We start from the raw sequence: 15,210 nt of genomic DNA on the forward strand, positions 1-15,210 counted from the left end.
CCTTCTCCGGCGCAGAAGTGCCGGGGCCAGCGCGCGAAGCGGGGAGGCGTGGGTTGGTGGAGGGAGTAGGTAGGGCACCCACCGAAAGTTGGGGTGGGTCCCGGCCACTGGGGAGCCTTCGTCTGGCGTCAGCCTCCCTTTCTTCGCCCCGCCTCCCTTCCCGTACTTCCATCTCCACTTTCTTGGGGGCTGGTTGGGGGCAAAAGGGTGCATGCAGTGAAGTCAGGTCCTGAAACCACCAGGGGATTTTTTTTTTTTTTTTTTTTTTTGCGGGGGAGCAGGTGGAAAGAAAGGAGAACAGTGAACAGGCCTCTGGCTCCTGCGCGAATGGCTTCACCCAGAGGCAAAGGCAGCCGCGGTGACACTTCCTCAAAGTGAAAGCGAAAGTCAAGTAGGCAGAGAGGACACAAGAGAAGGGGACAGGAGCTGCCAGCGAAGGGTGTTTGGAGCCCCCTTTGCAGCCGGGACCTTGCCTGCGGTCGAGGGTGGGCAGGGAGACTGTAAGGGCGGCGGGAGAGGAGGGCCTGAGAGCAGCCCCCATGGGCGCCAAGGAATGGTGCCTGCTGATCTGCTTGGCTCTCTCCGGGGCGGCAGACGCCGGTGAGTCGCGAAGGGCTGGCTGGTGGGGCTTGTTGGGCTAAAGCAACATCAGGTAGCCCCTCGCTGAGACCCCAAAAGGGAAAAAGGGCCGGGGATGGCTTCCAGTCGCCTTCTAAACCCAGCGGGTGGACGGCTCAGCGGCTGATAGTGTAAGGAACCAATTGTGCTGGGAAGAGAGGCTGACAGCTCTGTGCGGAAAGGGTCAAATGAAGAAATGAGGGGCCCCTTCGGTGGATGTGCTGGGGGCTGCTGTCCTATTGGAGAGGGCATTGGCCTGGGAGCAGACACCTTCAGGAGAGGAAGAGAGGCCCTAGCTAGGAAATCGCTTGGGAGGTGCCACCAGAGGTGGGGGAGGGGAGAGCCACCTGTAATGGCCCAGAGCCATCAGACCGTGGGGGCTGGCTGGGGAGTAGACACAGCTGCCATCGCCCTCACTGCCACGCAAACCCGCCTCCTCTCCCAGTGGTAATTTTGCTGCAAATTCCTATGACTGAAGGGATAGTTTTTCATGGGATAGTTGGACATAACAGTTTCCTAAACCTGTCTGGAGCAAGGTAAATCCAGGACTTTAAATCACACCAAGAAGTATGTACCTGGAGAAGCAGGTGCTATCCAGAAAGCTGGTTCTGGGTAAAACAGGAGAAGAGAGGGACGTGGAGACAGCTAGGAACAGGGAAGGTTACCCGCTGATGACTCGACAGTTTGGGGCGGGGGAGCAAGTATAGAAGTAACTTTCTGGGCAAGAGGGTGCTCACCCCAGCCTTTTGCCTGCAGCAGAGAGGCAGTGGCGGGCAGTGGATGTGGTGCTGGACTGCTTCCTGGTGAAGGAAGGTTCTCACCATGGAGCTTTTGCCAGCAGTAGGAACACGGTAAAGGCCTTGTTGGTGCTGAAGCAGGTGCCAGTGCCAGATGATGGCTCCCTAGAAGGCCTCACAGATTTCCAAGGGGGCACACTGGCCAAGGATGACACCCAGATTATCTTCGAGGCCTCAGGTAAGAACACTACCCTGTGTCCCAGTCCGTCTGGGCTCCCTCCAGTTCTGGAGCCCAGTTCCCAAGGACACCAGCCACACCTGCTTCCTGTCGGCCCAGGTGTTCTCAATCCAGCTAGACCCCTGTGCTGCCCTTCTCCCCCAGTGAACCTGGTACAGATGCCCCAGGCCGAGGCCTTGCTCCACGCTGACTGCAGCGGGAACGACGTGACCTGTGAGATCTCCCGCTACTCTCTCCAGGCCAGGCAAGAGGCCGCCATGGAGACGGCAGCCTGGTTCATCACCAACGTGCAGGTGTCTGGAGGGGGACCTAGTATCTCCATGGTGATGAAAACTCTCGGGGATGCTGAGAATGGGGCTGTCTTGCATCCCACGCTGAACCTGCCCCTGAGCCCCCAGAGGACTGTGCAAACTGCAGGTGAGAAAATGAAAAACAGCACAAGAAAGTTGTGTTTTTTTTTAAGTGGTCAGAGATGGGAGAATAGTAGAAGGGGACATGTCTGCCTCCATGCATATCGGTCATCTCAGGGTGTCCTCTAGGCCTCAGTCCTCTCTTCCTAAAGACCCCAAATGGGGACAGTTCTCACCTTGCGGGGTGGCCTGAGGACATAAGACATGGGTGGTTCTATTCCTCTATGCTGTCCACAGCAGTCTCACTGAGCCAAGCAGCAGTTTCTCCCCGGCACAGCTAGCCTGGGTGCTTCAAGATGACGCGAACAGAGAGCACAGGCACGCGGGATTTGTTCATTATCTCTTACCAGTAAAACCCGGTCCTTGCCCTCTACAACCTTGCACGTCCCAGGGGACACAGGAAATTGAGAACATGGTGACAGGTTTCTCCAAAATGCATCAAATCCAATATTTTGTAAGAAGAGACAGCCAAGTCCAGAGGAGATTAGGGGGCTACCCTCCTACCCTTAGAAAGCTCCAGAACACTCAAACCATCCTGTGGTCCACCCTAAATGTATCCTGCTACATCAGAAAAAGGGTCCTCATGTCTGTCCAGGGTCAACCGTAGTCCTAGCAAGGCTAGGCATTGCCCCCCTTTTGGGGGGGGTATTTCAAACCTACAAAAAAGGTGAAATAATAATAAACGCCTGTATACCATGCACCTGGATTCACCAGTTAACATGTTGCCACATCCTCTCACCCTCCCTCACCCTCTCTCTCCATATATTTTCCCCCTTCTTAACTAACTGAGAATAAACTGCAGACATCACCACACTTCATCCCAAATGCTTCCAGGGATAGCGTGTGTTAGTTTATCACCAAAGACAGGAATGTTCTCCATTATCGGGGGGGAGGGTATAGCTCAGTGGTAGAGCGCATGCCTAGTATGCATGAGGTCCTAGGTTCAATCCCCAGTACCTCCATTAAAAAAAAAAAACTAAATAAAAATTTAAAAAACAATTACCTCCCCACCAAAATAAACAAATTTTTTAAAAATTAAAAAAAAAGAATGTTCTCCATTATCATAAAACCATTGCCTCAGCAGCCAACCCTGGTGGGGAGTGGTCTACTGGGGGTGTGGGCAGTATCGGGGTGCAGAGTACAGGTAACTCAGTAATGCATGTTCTCAGCATGACTCTCCACCGGCAATTGTGAACCGTATCAGTGACAACACACTCCTCCCTGCCAGCGCGGACTGTCCCCATCTCCCCACACCCCGGGCTGGTCTGCTCCTGATAACCATACTGAAGGCATTTTTAAAACGGATACAATAATACTATCAACTATTAAGTCCAAATTCAAACATCTTCATTTGCCCCTGTAGTGGTCTTTACAGCTTTCAGGGTTTTCATTTTGTTTTGTTTTTGGAGGCCAGGGTTCAAACAAGGATTGTGCATGGCGTACAGTTGTCCTGTCCCTTCAGCACCCTTTACTCCAGAACAGTCTTCAGAGCCTGGGCGTTTCGGAGCCCAGGCCACTGTCTTGTAGACATCCTGGCATTTGGATTTATCTGATTGTTTTCCTAATTAGACTGAGGTTCAGCCCATTTGGCACAAATACCGCCACTGTGTGCTTTTTTAAACTGACTCCTTTAGTCTTCTCAGCAGATGAGCTTGGCGACACTGAGCGGCTCACCCAAGGTCACAGAGCCAGTTAAGTGGAAGTGCCTGGCTTCCAAAAGCTCTGTCTGTCACTCCACTAGTTGTTACCGGAGGGTCAACGGTAATCCAGAGTTTTCCATGTGTATTTCTCCCAGGCCATAACTTTCATCAGATCAGCCAAGGGGTAAGTGACTCCAAAAAGTACCACGTGTGCCATGCTGCCTCTCACCACGCCCCCAGCATGCCACAGCTCAGAGACCAGGTGGCCTCAAACAGGGAGCAGTCCCCAGTCATCCCTCTTTCTCTCCCGCAGTGGAGTTCCAGGTGACAGCACGGACCCCGTCCCTGGACCTCCTGCTGGGGTCCTCAGTCTCCCTGCCCTGTGGCTTCTCCATGGCACCAGGCTTGGTCCTCACCAACGTAGAGTGGCGGCTGCAGCACATGGGGAGTGGACGACTGGTGTACAGCTGGACCACGGGGCAGGGGCAGGCCAAGCGGGAGGGTGCCACCCTGGAGCCTGAGCAGCTACTCCTCGCTGGGGACGCCTCCCTCACCCTCCCCAGCCTCACTGTGAAGGATGAAGGGGCCTATGTATGCCAGATCTCCACCTCCCGCTTCCGAGCGCAACAGATTATCCAGCTCCACGTCCAAGGTGAGGCCAGACCTCAGTGATCTGGGGAGAGGGAAAGGGATACGCCTGTTGGGAGTGTTGTCCAGAGTGAGATCAAACACAGGGGCAGTTTCCCGAGAGGCAGACTGCATTCGCACGACCTGAACACCTCTCCATCCTAGAAGCCCACATGGCATCAGATTGAGCTTCCCACCAGGCTCTGGGGTAATTCCACTGAGACACTCCCCAGCCCAGGGTCCCGCTGCCCCGCCCTGGATGGCTGTCTCCTGTCACCCCATCCACTTGGAGCACGTCCTGAGGAGGGGCAGTGGCAAACCAAGGAGGGGCTGTGGGAGTGGTCCTGACCGGGAGGACTGTTTCACCACTGATATCCTTTCAAATCACTGGCCTGTGTCACTAAAAAGCAAGCCAGTCTTTAGCTGGTTTTGCTATTGCTTTTCAGTTACCTGTGGAAATTGTCCCCCCTTATGTCCTGCATCCCAGATGGACCCCTCACACCCCCATCACCCCCTGAGGAGGAACCTTCACCCTCCACAACGCTCGTGGGCTCAGCAGGAGAGGCTCTAGGCTCCTCAGCTGTCCCAAAGGCCCCCCTGGAATTTTATTCTCCTCCTTTCTTCCAGCTCGCCCCAAAGTACAACTAAGCCTGGCCAACGAAGCCCTGCCAACCACCCTCATCTGCAGTGTCACCGGCTATTATCCTCTGGATGTGACTGTGACGTGGACCCGAGAGGAGCTGGATGGAGCCCGGGTCCCGGTCTCTGGCGCCTCCTTCTCCAGCCTCCGGCAGAGCACGGCAGGCACTTACAGCATCTCCTCCTCGCTGACGGCAGAACCTGGCTCTGCGGGCGCCACTTACAGCTGCCAAGTCACCCACGTCTCCCTGGAGGAGCCTCTTGGGGCCAACACCTGGGTTGCCCCACCAGGTACAGGGGTGCCTTCCTTTTCCCACTTCATGTTTGGGCTCACAGCTCCCACCCCCTCTGGCCTGTTCTGCTTCCCACAGCGCTTTGCTCACGGTCCCAGTGGCTTCCTTCCCGCCACATGTCCCCCAAGACCTTATTACCCACCAGGTTATGGGGTACCAGGCACAGCTGAGAGCTGGAGACCAGGGCTGAACACCTCCTCATCCCACCCTGGAGGAGCTTAGTCCTGCGGGGGGACAGACGAGGCAGTCAGGGAGGATGACCCGGGGAGAGCTGCCAGCTAGCTCAGCCAGCTCGGGGGGAGAGGGGACACCAGGACAGAAAAGAAGGTACATGTGGAGGCCCAGTTATAAAACTGCCTAAAAAGAATTGCAGGAACCTGCACAGCTAGAGGCAAGGCTGCGGGGGAAAAGGTGGCCGTAAGCTTGAGATCGGTCCTGAGCACCCAGACGAGTGCCCGCCCGCACGTGTGGTCCTGACTCCCACTTCAGAGATGAGTAAACTGGCCTGATGGATCTTAAGTAACTTGCCCCAGCTCACCTGCTTAGGAAATGGTAAAATAGAAAGTGTGAGAAATAGGCAGACTGATTGCCCTACAGCCTCAACCGCCCCCCACTGCTCTCAGGGGGCAGGTAACAACAGGCCTTCAAGCTGGAACTTCATCCAGAGGCCACAGAATGTCACCGAAAGGTGTCATACCATAAAGAATCGGCACCTTAAAATGCACACGTCCAGGCGGACTGTAAGCTTCCCTGAAATGGGGTCGTGCCTCTGTCCCCATCGTTCCCCAGCTATTTACAAAATTCCAGCTTAACTGTCAACAGCTAATCTGAACTAAATCTCTCTTGCAAAGCAGTTTGAAAAAATGTTGTCCTGAGGTGGGAAGAGGTAGAGGATTCTGTGTGGAGGAACAAATGAACATCCACCCACCCACCGTGTATCTGGACCCTGGGCGAGAGCAGGAGAGGCCTTGATAGGGGCTCCTCAACCAGACACACACACACAGACACACACACACAGGCACAGACACACACACCCTCTGTCCCTCCTGCCGGGCAGACGCTGAGGGTGGGGCTCAGTATGACTCCTCCCTACTGATCCCTGTCTACGCCCCTGTCACCCACAGAGCAGGGGACGGCCTTTGGAGTCCTCTTTGCCAGCAGCCTCTTCCTCCTTGCACTGCTGTTCCTGGGGCTGCAGAGACGCCAAGGTAAGAAAGAGCCTGGTCGTCCTCCACTCTGGCCCTGACCCGCCTCACCTGGAGATCAGCCTGCTCTAACCATCGCCACACCCAGATCAGGGATGAAGCCCAAGCACCCCAAGCTCCAGCCGGCCCCCCACCACAGCCCCCAGCTCTTGGGGTGACCCCAGCTGAACCCAAGCCTGTCCCCTCTTGTTTTCTCCTAGCTACCTCACCAAGGCCTGCCGAGACCCCGAGGCACTCTGGGTAGCCACTCTCCTGCCTTAGACTTAAAAGATAGTCACATTCTCCCTGAAGGACTCTAAGCCGGGTCCCAGAGCTCAAAAAGGCCCCGGGAAAGGTATGAAGAAGGCACAGGGACGCCGGCCTTCTGCCACCGCGTACCCTGGGCTGGTTTTCCGAGGGAGGGAATGTGAAGAGGTGAGAGGAAGGCAGGAGGTCTGGGTGGACGTTAAAACATGAGCCAGATTTGAAGTGTGCTGGTAGCAAAAGGTAACAGAAAAAAATTAAAGAAAGAACACGTGGGGGTAGTGGGGCGAGGGGTGGGGGCTGGGCCACTACACACAGTCCCTGAGCTCTGTCCCAATAAACCCCCCACGTCCTCGAAAGCAAAGCTTCTCCACTTTCCTGTTTTTCCCCACGCTGGGCCCCACGGAGACCTGCCCCCAGCCTCGCTGCTCCGACGTGCAAAGTGTGCAAGGTGTGAAACGAAGACCCCCAGCAGGAGCCCCGGGGCCCCATCTCAGTTGCTCTGCGTAACTCTGGACTGCGGTCAAGGGCCTGCACTTGTGGAGTTGCTGGGCCCTTACACTGACAAACCCCTCATGCCCTCAGTAGCAGAGGAGAGATTTCTCCTTTCGGTCACTTCTAAAGCGGGCCTGGTCACTGCAGGGGGACTCAGCGTGAGACAGCTGTGTGTGCGGACAACGGGGAACAGAGCCCAGGAGCGAGGAGGGAGGAGACAGCAGATGTGTGAGAAGCCTGCAGGTGTTTGTCAGGGAGACACCCACTCAGCTTCCTGTCACCACCCGCCACCTCCTGTACCCAGAAGACCTGGGCCCCTTCAGGTACGAAGGCTGACAGTGGAGACCACTTCCTCCACCAGCGCCCAGATCTTTCATCTCGAGAAGACCGACGGCACATGGAAGCCACCCTGGCCCCAAGCAAGACCACAGAGAAGTTGGAAAGAGACAGCAGCCCCCTCCGCCCTGCCTCAGACTCTCCAACCCAAACAATAACCAAATCAGTTGAGTGGTAGGAAGTTGTAATTTTTTTTTTTGCCTTTGTTCAGAATACAGGAAATTGGTAAATATGCCACATGCCTTTGGTGGAAGTACAACTTATTATTCTATACAAGTATGAGATTGGGGTTAGGAAAAAAGACAGAGGTGATGACAGACACACAGTGGAAACCGGAGCAGGGGCTGCAGGAGTCCCGGCTCCACGTGGCTGCCGAGGCCCGGCTTTAGCTGCGTATTTGTTCATGCACATGGCTGGTGGGAGGGGAGGGGGAGAGCAGACACAGAAGGGGGTTGGGGGGGCTGAGAAAGAGAGTAGAAGGGCTAACATCTCCAGAAGAACAAAGCCAGCTACATCTGGGGAGCCTCAGAGGGACAGAAGCCCAGGAAGTGATTCCTGTGACGGGGTGGGCAGGGCGGACCCAGAGGGCGGATTTGCTCCAGGCTCAGGCCACATCGAGGACAGTGGTGGTTCTTCTCCAGCGGTGACCCCCTGCATTAGGCATGGGGGAGCCCAGAGGAGAGTGGAGGCCTTCGGGGGGGCCGTTAGGAGGGTACACTGACTGCCTTCGTCCAGCTCTTCCGTCCTGCCCCAGGGCAGGACGAAGGGAATGTGGGAACAGGGCGAAGGGAGAGGAAGGATGGTTTTGCGTCATGAAATGCTGCTGCATGGAAAGCGAGCTCGGCCCAGCCCATCCTCAGCTTCCTAGTGCAGGTGGACGAGGGACATGGGTGGTCCCCTCAGCCGGGTCCATCTCACTCAGTACCCTTTCCTGAAGCCCGTCCTCAGGGCCCACTGTGCCACAAACCACACAGAGACGGGGGAAGGAGAGGAGGCAACGTGGAATTCAGACAGGCAGGTGTGCTCTAGAGGGGAACGGGCTGCTGGAAGGACAGAGGCCGCTCTAGATGAGAAGGCCCCGTGGCGGCACAGTGGTCCACGAGCACGCCTTGTCTGCGGACTGTCCCGCCTCCTCCCCAAGACTGGGTCAGCAGGGGTACCAGGCTTCTCTAAACACTCAGGAGCGGCCAGGCCTCAGGAAGGACCTCTTGCCTCATCCCTGCCTTTGGCAGTACATGGGGGTGGTGTGGAGGAAAGGATGCCTGCGGAGTTCAGGGATCCTCACTTCCAACGCCACATGCTCCTTTATCAACAGGACAGAACAGGAGGACAAGAAGTGGCTTCCCCTGAGCTTGGTATTTTCAAGTAAGGCCCCAGACTCATGTTGCTCTATAACTAACAGGCAGTCTCTCTTTATCTAGGCCCATGAATAAATTTACATGAGAGTCTCAGACTCTGGCTATAGGAAATCATTTGATGCCCCCGTGAACAATACAGGATGCTGCAGAAAACGTGGACAAGGGACAGCCCTTCCCAGGTGTGAGCCTGTGGCACCGCTTCTAGGATGGAATGAGAGTCCTGGCATTTTTGCCATAAATACGTGTTCTCTGGGTCTCTGGAGGACAGAGTAGAAGGCTGTAAGATCCCTGAAGACATAGAAAATCTTGGATCAACAGATTGGAACTAACTGCAAAAAAACAGGTTTGACTTTATAAAGGGTCTTGCACCAGGACCAAGTTGGACTTTAGGCTGCCCCAGGGTCCTCCTCAGGCCTGGCACAGGAGCAGGGCTCCGAGTGGCCGGGGCATTCTCCCAGCTGTCCTCAGCCCCCTCCAGCCAGCGGCAACACCACGGGCATGACACTCTTCTCCCTCCCCAGTCCTGCCACCTTCTTGGGCACGACACCTCAGCGACACCCCTTCCCTGCCCCTTGGGCTCCTACCCTTTTTGGCTTTGGGGAAACTTGAAAGAACATGAGAGGGTAGGAAGGAGACACCAGCCACCCTTCTTCAGGTGGTGACTTCCAGACTGTGCCACGAGCAGCATTTCTAGTGTTGCGGGACCGAGTGCAAATGAAAGCAACAGAAGAGAAGGAGTGGGCGATGGAGAAGCAAGGCTGGGATGGAGGAAGGCGGATGGGAATGTTCTGGGGAGACACAGAGGGAGAAGGACGTGAGTTTGGGTGGCAATGGAGGACAGGGAGGGGGCAGCACATTCTCAAGTAAAAAAGTAGACTGGACACAGGAATCAGGAGGTCCCAGATGGAAAAGAGAAAGAGACAGGAGAAAACAAGAGGGCAAATTACATCAGGTTATTAGACATTCAGGTGTTGTAGGTGTCCCATCCCCACAGTCTCCCTCTGACCCGAGCTGGTGACAAACGGCACAACTCCACTTCCTCGGAACATGAGGGACCATCTTCCCATGGAGCCTTGCAGAGGGAAGGCTCATCCATCAAGTCCCTGGTCTCTGCCCTTCCTTCCCCAGAACCAGATGACGACTCCCCGGCAGCGATCTCCATACCTCAGTCAGAGCAGCCCCACTCCCCAGGCAGGCAGGCAGGCAGGGCTGGGAGAAGACTCCGGGACCTTCCCACCTCTTCACCCCACCAGCAACCTCAGCGATACTTACTTACAATAACTACCACGATGATGGCACAGATAGCTCCCAGCATGATCATCATCTGGAGAAACACAGACAAAAAATGAGCCATTGGAGTTGGGGAAGAAGGAAAGGAGCCGGGACTAGAGACGTGGGATGAGAACCTCCTCTGTCCTGGGGGCAGTGGAAGGAACCGCATGGCACCCAGGGCAGCTGAAGGCCTCCCACCCCTCGTGCTTCCCTGCCAGGCAGAAACCCCTGCACCACAGCTGCAGCTTCCCGAGGACATCAGAGGGCCTGCAGCTTGCGCCTTTCTCCCTCGTTTCTGTTGCCTGGAGGCTTTCAGAGGAACTCCAGTGGAGGTGCAGACTTAAAATTTTTAGCCAGCTCGTTCATTTTTCATCATAAAGTGTTTGGCTCATTCCCAAAGGCTGCAGGTATTTAAATATATCTCTACTCTAGCCATCGTGTGGATGTTGGGTGTGTCTGAGGAAGGGCCAGGTGAGAATTTTTCCCCGGGGGTCGTTTGGGAAAAAGCAGCTTGACTAACTGTTTCCAAACTCCTCCAAACTCCTCGGGGTCTCCCAGTCCGGAGTTAGTGGTTTTGAGTACTCTAGCCTACCCTGGTGGCCAGCTTGGGTAATGCAGCCCAAGAAGGCGGCTTTCCAGATTTGCCCCCAGGAGTCCTGCCCGACGCAGATGCGAGAGGGAAGGAACGTAGAACCTGAGGGTTTTCCTGCCTCCTGTGCATTGCGGCCCAGGAGAAGAAGGGGGAGAGGGCAAGAACATTCACCTTGCAGTTTTTCCACCAATACTTCCTCTTTAGCTTGGCAGCGCTGCTCTCAAATTGTGACGCTCCCGCCTGCAAAGCGTCGGCTCGGTCATCCAGCTCTGACAGTATCTGGTCCCTCTCCAGGACCTTGTCCACATTCACACGCATGATGTCCACCACCTAAGGGGGGCGCAGGAACAAAGCTGCTAAGTTCCCAACCAGAGAGCTGGGCAACGAGCAAGTCTGGCCCTGCATTACCTCTAAGGGATGCCTGGCCTCCAGAGCCTTTAGCTGCCCCTCTATGAAAAGAGAAGTTTCCAAAATTCCATGATTTGGAAACTCTCAGAGAAGAAGCTATCCACCTACCTCCTCCACTTGTGCCTGGGTTTGCTGCAGTCGTCTGTTACTGGTCAGATTAGGAGGAGGGCCGGGGGGACCCCCACCTGGGGCAGCCCCTTCTGCCCCTTCGGTGGGCGGCTGAGCTGGAGCAGACCTGTGTAAAGAAGTGCCCAGAATACACAAAGTGACCAGGACGAGAAAGGAACCACGTGCGCTCTCACGCCACACCACCAAAGCAATGGTGATAAGGTTATCCGCAAAGAGAAAGGATTCCAGCCCCTTGGCAATACCCAGTACAGAGACACACCACAGAGGCCTGAAGCAAAGGATGCTGGAACAATTCGATGGGGCTCAGGGACATCCAGGGTGGCATCAAGAGATCTCATTCGGGCTCTCCTCCAACCCAAACTCAAAAACTTCCTCTGGCACAATGGCCACAGGGACAGAAGGGCCAGCCTTGGCCTAAATGGCATTTCTCTGGCTCTCAGAAGCCTTTCACATGAAGTCAAGCTGGAAAACTCCAATCCAGGTTAAGAGAAATACTTACACAAGACTAAACCCTCAGGACAAGCCTATGGACTGAACAGCTCTTATTTGCAAAGCCTGAATATAAAAGGAAAGGCCCAGCTGAGAGACTCTGCTTGAGGGGAGCCAGTTATTGGTCCTGTCTCACACAATGATTAGTATATCGAGGCCGCTGTAAGGACAACTTGGAGAATCATCAAGGCCTCTGTAGGTGGAGTGAGTCAAGACCATTTGCTTACTTTGTTTCTGGCAGAGAAGATGGGGGTTTCACTTACATAGAGCTGGGGCCTAAAGCAATTGTGTTAATTAGGAAACTGTTCCAAGAGCATAGACAGGAAGGAAAAATACTGGAAATGGTCCTCAGTGTACCTGCATCAGAGACATTCTGTCCCTTCCTTTTCTAGATAGGCATCAAGTCTCAGGAGACTCTTCGTTCTTTATGTGCCAAAGAGAAATTTTGGTTTACACAACTATACACAGAAGTCATTCTCTTTCCCTTAGCCTTAGGGGCGTTGAGGGGTATGGGGGGAATAATCTAGTGTGGGGTCCTCAAAATAAACTCCTCCATGTCCCAACACATGGAAGCTAAATTCACCTCCTAAAGAATTCCCAGAAACCTAACCTAAGGCATGAGATGTTCTTTGCCAAGGCAGAACTCACAGGCAGGAGGAAGATCTCTTAAATATGATGGAGAATGGAAATCACAATAAGAACTCCTCAAGTAGAAGGAGAATCTCACAAAACATACCTCATAGGAGCAGTCCAAGAGTAGATGTACTAGGGGTGAAGCCGTCACAAAGTCACCAAAAAGAAAAAGCTTTGACTACTCACAACAGAACTAATACTCAGAAGTTCCTCCTCTCTAAGTAAATTTCTTTTGGTCTAAAAAGATGGAGAAACATCCCTCAAAGAGGCTATACTAGCAGATTACACCTGACTCATCCCCGTTAAAAGAAGTGCTCTTCCATTCCCTCTCTAAGGCACCAAGGAAGCAAAGGAGAGAAAGCTACAAAACTGTGGGAGCCACCAGACTCATATGCTACTACTGCGCTAAGCAATCTAGTTCTCTGATTGAAAGGGAAAATTCAATGAGTAGGGAGCAGCCGGTGCTTGGTCTTGGAAGAAGTCCAGGCTGGTGGCACCAATGACGAGATTAAGGTCAGAGACTTCGTGATGCCCTTCTAGTTACCGTGCTTTCCTCATCTCCTTGCTTCCGTCCCACATGGATGCTACTGAGAGTCAGTCAGCTGAGAAAGCTTCCCCTCCCCAAAATAAAAACACATAGAACCCTAGGGCTTGGCCAAAATGCACAGAACATCATATACTGTTAAAATCGTAGACATCAAATAGAGAAAAAGGGAAACTGTTATAAAGCATTTATAATGGAAGGGACCATTTCACTTACTACTTGCTGGGAGTTGGGAACACTCAGGAGTAACATATCCAGGGACAGTTATAACCTTTAGGTAACAGAAGTAAATCTTTTCCCTTTTTTGTCACCAAGAGAAGCAACACAAATACATCTAGACTATGATCCTGGAGAGAATGGGAAGTTCTTCATTTGTCTAGCCATAGCTCTTGAGATGGGGGTGCGGTTGGAGATGATCAGAGACTAAACTGAACGTGTTGAGGGAAGGCGGGGCATCCTCAGCTCTATTTCTCTTCCAAATATTTGGCGAGGACTCAATGACAAGAAACCTCCTATACGGGTGGCCTTGGGATGAATGGCTGCTTGGAATCACATACCACTGGCCCTAGACAGAGTCTTTCTGAGCTGCTCACCTGGCGCCAGAGAACTGGCAGATAAGTTTCTGGAGCTTTGCTCATTGCCAAGAGGGTGGTACACAAATCCAGAGACTGCAGGGCAACCCAAGTTACTAACTGGCAGGTGCACCTATGACTGTCTTTCTAGAGGCCCTGAGAAGGGCTTCAATCAACGACAAGAAAAGGCCAGGAGCCCCCACCCGGGTGTCTCCAAGTCCCGCCTTCGCCTGAGACCCGACTGAGGAGCCCTGCAGGAGAGAGGAGAGGGGGCAATGAATGTGGGACCCCCGCGCCCCTGCCCCGCCTGTGGGGTACTGGCTGCGGCTGGTGCAGGAGTTGGGTGCTGCCTCTCCACCCCAGGGGTGGCCCGGTCCCGGCGCGGCGCGCGGCGGTGCTTCCCCGCGTCGCCGCAGCTGCTGCAATGCGCCATTTTCGGTCCCGCAGAGTCCGGCGCGAAGGGTGAGAGTTGGCAAGGAGGTGTCGAGCCCCCCACACCAGAGTCAACTCACATGTCTCTGACAGAGGAAGGAGAGGTCCGTCTCCTCTCCCGAGGCTGCGGCGAGACACCCGGCTGGGAAACGCTGCGGTGAAGCCGACGGCACCGCCGAACTCAGCCTCCAGCTGACCACCCAGAGCACTAGCTGCGGTGGAACTTATCGCAGCTGCCGCGCCAGCTCCAGTCTTTATTAGTACTGGCCACGCCCCCTGGATCACGCTGACAACGCTGCGGCCCAATCCACGCTCGAGACAGGCTCCAGTCCCGAGGCGAAGGCGGGATAAGGCCTAGAGTGCCCGCCCCTGAAAATTGGCCAATCACAGCTCTCTGCTCGTCCTGACTCGGGAGAGGAGCGGTGCCGGGAGGATCATTCACTGACCAATACATCTCTGGTTTGCTTACCTGTCTAACTAAGCGGTGGGGCAGGGTGGAACTATGCGCCAGCCCGCTAGAGGGGCGGCTCCAACAGTTTGAGTTGGGCGTTTTTGGTGCTTCCCAGCCAATCGCTGAGCCAGTCCTCAAGCCTGGCCCCGCCCACGGCCCCCCGGCGCCGGCGCCTCCAGCCAATCATGCGGCTCCCGCCGACAGCGGCGGGCGGGTCCTGGCTGGCTGTGGCCCCGACTCGGCAGCCCTGTGATCTACCGGGAGTCCGGCCCTGGCACCCCAGCCTGGCCGGCCTTTATCCCACTTCCCTTCCTCTAACAGCTCTGAGGAGGCTGAATCCATCCAGGCAGAGCCGCAGGCTCCCGGGTCCCTTGGGCCCGGGGCTCCGTCCGACGAAAGTAAGTAAGAGGGCTCTGTTCATCCGTCCTACACAGCCAACAAGGCCCTCACCAGTTTCCTAAATTGAACTCCCACCCACTCCTACCCCTCCCAGGTAACTTACCACATCGACTCAGTTCCCCAAACTAGAAACCTGGAAACCATCCGAGATTTCCTCCCCGTTCATCTTTACCCGGCCTCTAATAATTCACCAAGTGAAGTTGATTTTTCCTTCTCAGTATTTCAAGAATCCTCTTCACTTGTCCCACTGTCCTACTTCATTTCATTATTATCGCTTGCCTGGACGCCATCAGTTGTAAAACCATTATTTTATGTCCTTCTAAGTAAAAAGGTCGCAAATAAACTGACACAATGCTTTCTTACCACTTAGAACTTTTATTTCATATTTATTGAAAGTGTTGCTTTATGTAGATTTTTATCATATTTCATTTTCATGCATTCATAAAAAGG

The 15,210-nt window shown here is 54.4% G+C and overlaps 2 protein-coding genes and 1 non-coding gene across 12 annotated transcripts; 2 read left to right on the forward strand and 1 right to left on the reverse strand.

Annotated features, from left to right (window-relative positions):
* The first annotated feature begins 14 nt into the window (after positions 1–14).
* Positions 15–7,720, forward strand: TAPBPL (TAP binding protein like). 6 transcript variants are annotated; one of them, XM_031444262.2, is made up of 8 exons: positions 15–69; positions 282–600; positions 1,375–1,593; positions 1,738–2,010; positions 3,957–4,295; positions 4,898–5,200; positions 6,327–6,410; positions 7,293–7,720. In XM_031444262.2, exons 2-8 carry the CDS (start codon positions 540–542, stop codon positions 7,637–7,639), a joined length of 1,626 nt encoding a protein of 541 aa, XP_031300122.1. In that variant the 5' UTR covers positions 15–69; positions 282–539; the 3' UTR covers positions 7,640–7,720. The 6 variants fall into 6 exon arrangements, 5 of the variants coding, with proteins under 5 accessions (XP_031300122.1, XP_010989176.1, XP_010989177.1 ...); XR_004134107.2 differs by adding an exon at positions 6,608–6,741 and having other exon boundaries at positions 50–600; positions 7,293–7,431; XM_010990874.3 differs by having other exon boundaries at positions 50–600.
* Positions 2,893–2,965, forward strand: TRNAT-AGU (transfer RNA threonine (anticodon AGU)). Its single transcript has one exon. It is a non-coding gene; the product is annotated as a tRNA-Thr (tRNA).
* Positions 4,179–14,147, reverse strand: VAMP1 (vesicle associated membrane protein 1). 5 transcript variants are annotated; one of them, XR_837993.3, is made up of 6 exons: positions 13,991–14,146; positions 11,220–11,346; positions 10,875–11,033; positions 10,112–10,163; positions 5,345–5,426; positions 4,228–4,316 (listed from the first exon to the last, which is right to left on the reverse strand). XR_837993.3 is itself a non-coding variant. In XM_010990880.3 (5 exons), coding segments are annotated over exons 1-5 (348 nt in total). In that variant the 5' UTR covers positions 13,993–14,146; the 3' UTR covers positions 4,179–4,308. The 5 variants fall into 5 exon arrangements, 4 of the variants coding, with proteins under 4 accessions (XP_010989182.1, XP_010989179.1, XP_064335035.1 ...); XM_010990880.3 differs by lacking the exon at positions 5,345–5,426 and having other exon boundaries at positions 4,179–4,316; XM_010990877.3 differs by lacking the exon at positions 4,228–4,316 and having other exon boundaries at positions 5,194–5,426.
* Positions 14,148–15,210: the final 1,063 nt, after the last annotated feature.

Source organism: Camelus dromedarius, chromosome 25 (genome assembly GCF_036321535.1).
Source record: "Camelus dromedarius isolate mCamDro1 chromosome 25, mCamDro1.pat, whole genome shotgun sequence".
Lineage (NCBI taxonomy): Eukaryota > Metazoa > Chordata > Mammalia > Artiodactyla > Camelidae > Camelus > Camelus dromedarius.